Source organism: Eimeria acervulina, genomic scaffold (assembly GCF_000499425.1).
Source record: "Eimeria acervulina Houghton genomic scaffold, Eah_scaff776, whole genome shotgun sequence".
In the NCBI taxonomy this organism is placed as follows: Eukaryota; Apicomplexa; class Conoidasida; order Eucoccidiorida; family Eimeriidae; genus Eimeria; species Eimeria acervulina.
Genome location: NW_013547150.1, coordinates 12512 through 16623, shown reverse-complemented (window position 1 = coordinate 16623; position 4112 = coordinate 12512). Strand labels below are relative to the sequence as shown.

The window sequence follows — 4112 nt, the reverse complement described above, 5'->3', positions numbered from 1 at the left end:
GGTCTGTGAGGGCTAAGCGTTCATCTCCTGCTGCTAAGAGGGTCCCTTCTCCTTCTTGTGGGGCCCAATCAACCCATTGATGTTTATTCTTAGAAATAAAAGAGGAGACACTTCGTTTGCTTTTCTTTTCTGCAAGAGTCTCCTTAATAGTTTGAGGTAAGAAAGGCACATTCTTATTCAAGAGGAGACGGGTCTTACCCCCTAATGGCTGCACAAAGAAGCAGCCGCCTTGCTGATGCAGCTGACGTGTAGAGAAATATACAGCACATTGCTGCCCTGCAACACTGTTCTGCAGCAGCAAACAAACACAAACGAAACTAAAAGCATTCAAACTGTCTCCTGTCTCCTCTCATTTATCTCTCATCTACACTCGTGTATACAGCCTCTCTGTTTTGGGGCTTCATGCATGCATGCATGCATGCATGGATGCGCAGCAACATCAACAACAGCAGCAACAGCACCAGCAGCAGCAACAGCACCAGCAGCAGCAGCAAGTAGCGCATGCAGTGCAGCAGGAGGAGACATGTGTCTCCTTTCCTTACATGGTTGTCAATGATATTTGCGTATCTGTTGCTGCTGCCAAATAATAAATGAGTTCCATTAAACGGCACCCGGGCAAACTCCTAAACAAATAAAAAAAACAAAATCATAAACGCATGCATGCATGCATGCATGCATGCATGCAGACAGACAAAGACACGCACAAAGACATAATAGAGGCAGAACAATGAAAACAAAGACAAAAGGAGACAAACAAAGACAAGGAAAATAAGCAAAGACAAACAAAGACAAGCAGAGACAAAGGAGAAACAAATAGAGACAAAAAGAGACAAACAAAGACAGAGAAGACAAACAAAGACAAAAGGAGACAAACAAAGACAAAAGGAGACAAAAAGAAATACAGAGACAATCAGAGACAAACAAAGACAGCAGGGACACATAGAGAGAAATAACAACAAGCGAGACAACAGTAGCAAGCAGCTGAGGACAAACAAAGACAGAAAAGAGACAGAAAAGAAGCAGCAAGAAGTGCTGCATGCATGCAAAGGACTCACCACACCGTCTTCATAAATAACTACGCTAAAGAGACCCGGAGGAGGCGGCGTTGCGCTGGGGGGGCATCGATAGGCCCCCACAACGAGTGCTGCAGCAGAGACAAAGGAGAGAGCAGCAGAAATAAAGGAGACAGCAGCAGAGACAAAGGAGACAGCAGCAGAGACAAAGGAGACAGCCAACCTCACCCTCAGAATTAAGCACTCCGCGTGTCTTCTCCATGTCTTCTCTCTTAGCTGCACCGAGTCCCTCCGGCTGCTGCTGCTGCTGCTGCTGCTGCTGCTGCTGCTGTTGCTGCTGCTGCTGCTGCTGCTGCTCGCCTTCGGTTGCTGCTGCTGCTGCGCCTTGCAGCCTCACACCAATTGTTGTCTTCCCCGTTATTCTCTGCTTTCTTCTGTGGTTGCTGATTGCTTCTCGCGCTGCCTCTCTAAATACTTCGTCCGTTACTGCTGTAAGGATCTCTGTAACAGCTTCTTTTATTTGATCCACTAGAGGAGGAGGAGGAGGCGCTGCTGCTGCTGCTGCTGCTGCTGCTGCTGCTGCGCCGCCCTCTGAAGCACCTGAACGCCGACGCTCTCCTGCTGTCTCCGCTCCTGTCTCTGGAGACACCCCACGAGGAGAGTTGCCTCCCTTAGAAGAAGGAGTCAGCAGCTGTCCCCCTGCAGCAGCAAATGCAGTAGCAGCAGCAGCAAATGCAGCAGCAGCAGCAGCACATGCAAACAAAGCACATTCACTGTCTCTTGATGCTAAGGCTCAGGAGACAGCGAATGTAAAGCCCGCAGCCAGAGGCCCCAAATGAAGGGAAGCAGCAGCAGCAGCAGCAGCAGAGGCAGCAGCAAGCAACAGCACGAGCAGCGCAACTACCAGCAACAGAAACACGAGCAGCACAAGCAGCTACAGGAGGAACACAAGCAGCAGTACACGCAGCAAGAGCAGCAGCAGCAGCATCAGGAGCAGCAAAAGCAGCAGCATCAGAAGGAACATCAGCAGCAGCAGCAACACCACAACCAGCAGCAGCAGCAGCACCGCAACCAGCAGCAGCAGCAACACAAGCAGCAGCAGCAGCAATAGCAGCAGCATGACCGCAGATCTCCTAACCTTCTTCTTTATCTTCTTCCTTTGATTCTTTTGCTGCTTTCTGCTGACTCCCTGCCTCCAGCACCACCTCTCTCAGCCACTGAGGGATGCCTTTACCCCCACGAGGGGGGCCCCCAGGGGCCCCCTCAGCCCGCTCTGCAGCACAAGACAACAACGAAGCAGCAGCATCAGCAGCAGCATCAGCAGCAACGCACCCAGAGGAGACAACCGAAGCAGCAGCAGCAGCAGCAGCAGCAGAAACTAAGGGGGGACAAACAACATCGAGGAGACAGACAGCACTATGCTAAAGGAGAAAGCTATCAAAATAACAATGCCTACCTCCTGCAGCACTGGGAGCAGCAGCAGCTGCTGCAGCACCAGCAGCAGCAGGCCCCTGCATCATACCACCCTGTGGGGCCCCTGGCCCCATTCCTGTAGGAGGCATGAACCCTCCACCGATGCTTGCTAAGAAAGAGGGGCCCCCTGGGGCCCCCGGGGCCCCCGGGAAGCCTGGAGGATGTGGGGGGCCCCCAGGCATTGGGAGGCCCCCCCCAAGGGGCCCTGGGGGCCCCACTGGGGGCCCCATCGGGTGAGGCATAGGCAATCCCCCAGGCATAGAGAGAGGCGGACCTGAGAAGGTAGGGGGGCCCCCAGCCTTAGCTGGATCTCCTATTGGTGGTGGAGGAGGGGGAGGGGGCCCCCTAGGGCCCCCTCTCATACCTCTAGTGTCTGGGGGGCCCCTCTGATTGTTGCCCTCTGCCTGAGACGCCATCTGTACTGCTGCTTGAGTTGCTATCAAAGCCATTAGAGCTGTGGGGCCCTGTTCTGATGTCTTATTAGAGACCCATGCTGATGCTTGTTTGGCCCAGAAGCTATCACTTTCGCTGGCTTTCTCCTGGGGTTGTGGGGTCTGGGATCGGGATCGGGATCGGGATCGACTCCCAGAACTACGGGAAGAGATCGAAGAACGGCGATGGCGTTCATGCTGGTGCTGCTGTTGTTGCTGCTGCTGCTGCAGCTGCTGCTGCTGCTGCTGCTGCAACGGCCCATCTGCATTCTTTTGAGAACGAGCAGCAGCAGAACCTGCTGCTGCTTTTTCTACTGCTGCTGCTCTTGCTGCTGAAGATGAGCGATGCCTCTTTGCTTTTTTCTTGGCTTTGCTCTCCTCCCCCCCTCTACGCCTTCTACCCCCAGACATTTGTTTAATTTATGGGATCCTCAGCAGCATATGTGTCTATACACCTGAAGAGTCTCTGTACAGCTGAGGCAGAGAAGAAAACAAGTGCCTCTAGCAGCAGCAGCAGCAGCAGCACCAGCAGCGGAGGTGGGGGGACAGCAACGAGCTCAGGGCCCCAGAGACTGCAGCAAGAGAATCGCCAGCTTAGGAGTATAGATTAAGCTAAGAGAAGCAAATAAAAATAATATAAACTACTCAAACTACATAAACAAACACCAAAGACGCAGCAGCAGCCTCGTGTTGCTGCTCCTGCTGCTGCTGCTATCGCCGGGGCTGCGCGAGCCTCACGACAACTGGGCCTCAGAGTTGCCAGCAGCAGCAGCAGCAGCAGCATCTGCTGCTGCAGCAGCTATTAGGAGGAGCCCAAGACACAGCATAAACAAAAATTCTAAAGATAAAACAAATAATTAACAGTGAAAATACTCATGAAACAACAAGATGCATTATTTCCCGCGTGCTGCAGCAGCAGCAAGGCCGTTTCGCTTGCGAAGCACCCTTATCCTTACTTTTCTATGAGCAGCATTTTGTTTCTTCTGTTGATTTTAAAGATAAATACTTTTAAGATAAATAATAAATAGAAATGCGTCTATTAATGCATTTATAAGCCTCCAGAGGTAGCAAAGACATTGCAGCAATAGGCACGGGCTGCTGCTGCTGCTGCTGCTGCTGCTGGTATTGCTATTGCTGCTGCTATTACTGCTGTTGCTGTTGCTGTTGCTGTTATTGTTGTTGCTGCTGCTGCTGC

At 52.1% G+C, this 4112-nt stretch overlaps 1 protein-coding gene across 1 annotated transcript; it reads right to left on the bottom strand.

The window, feature by feature from the left end:
- Nucleotides 1-600: 600 nt before the first annotated feature.
- Nucleotides 601-3328, bottom strand: EAH_00048790 (hypothetical protein, conserved; the record flags this gene model as incomplete). The annotated part of the gene is made up of 4 exons (XM_013391385.1): nucleotides 601-623; nucleotides 1242-1712; nucleotides 2152-2286; nucleotides 2470-3328. The coding sequence occupies 4 exons, from the start codon at nucleotides 3326-3328 to the stop codon at nucleotides 601-603; spliced, it is 1488 nt and encodes a 495-aa protein (XP_013246839.1).
- Between the last annotated feature and the right edge of the window lie 784 nt (nucleotides 3329-4112).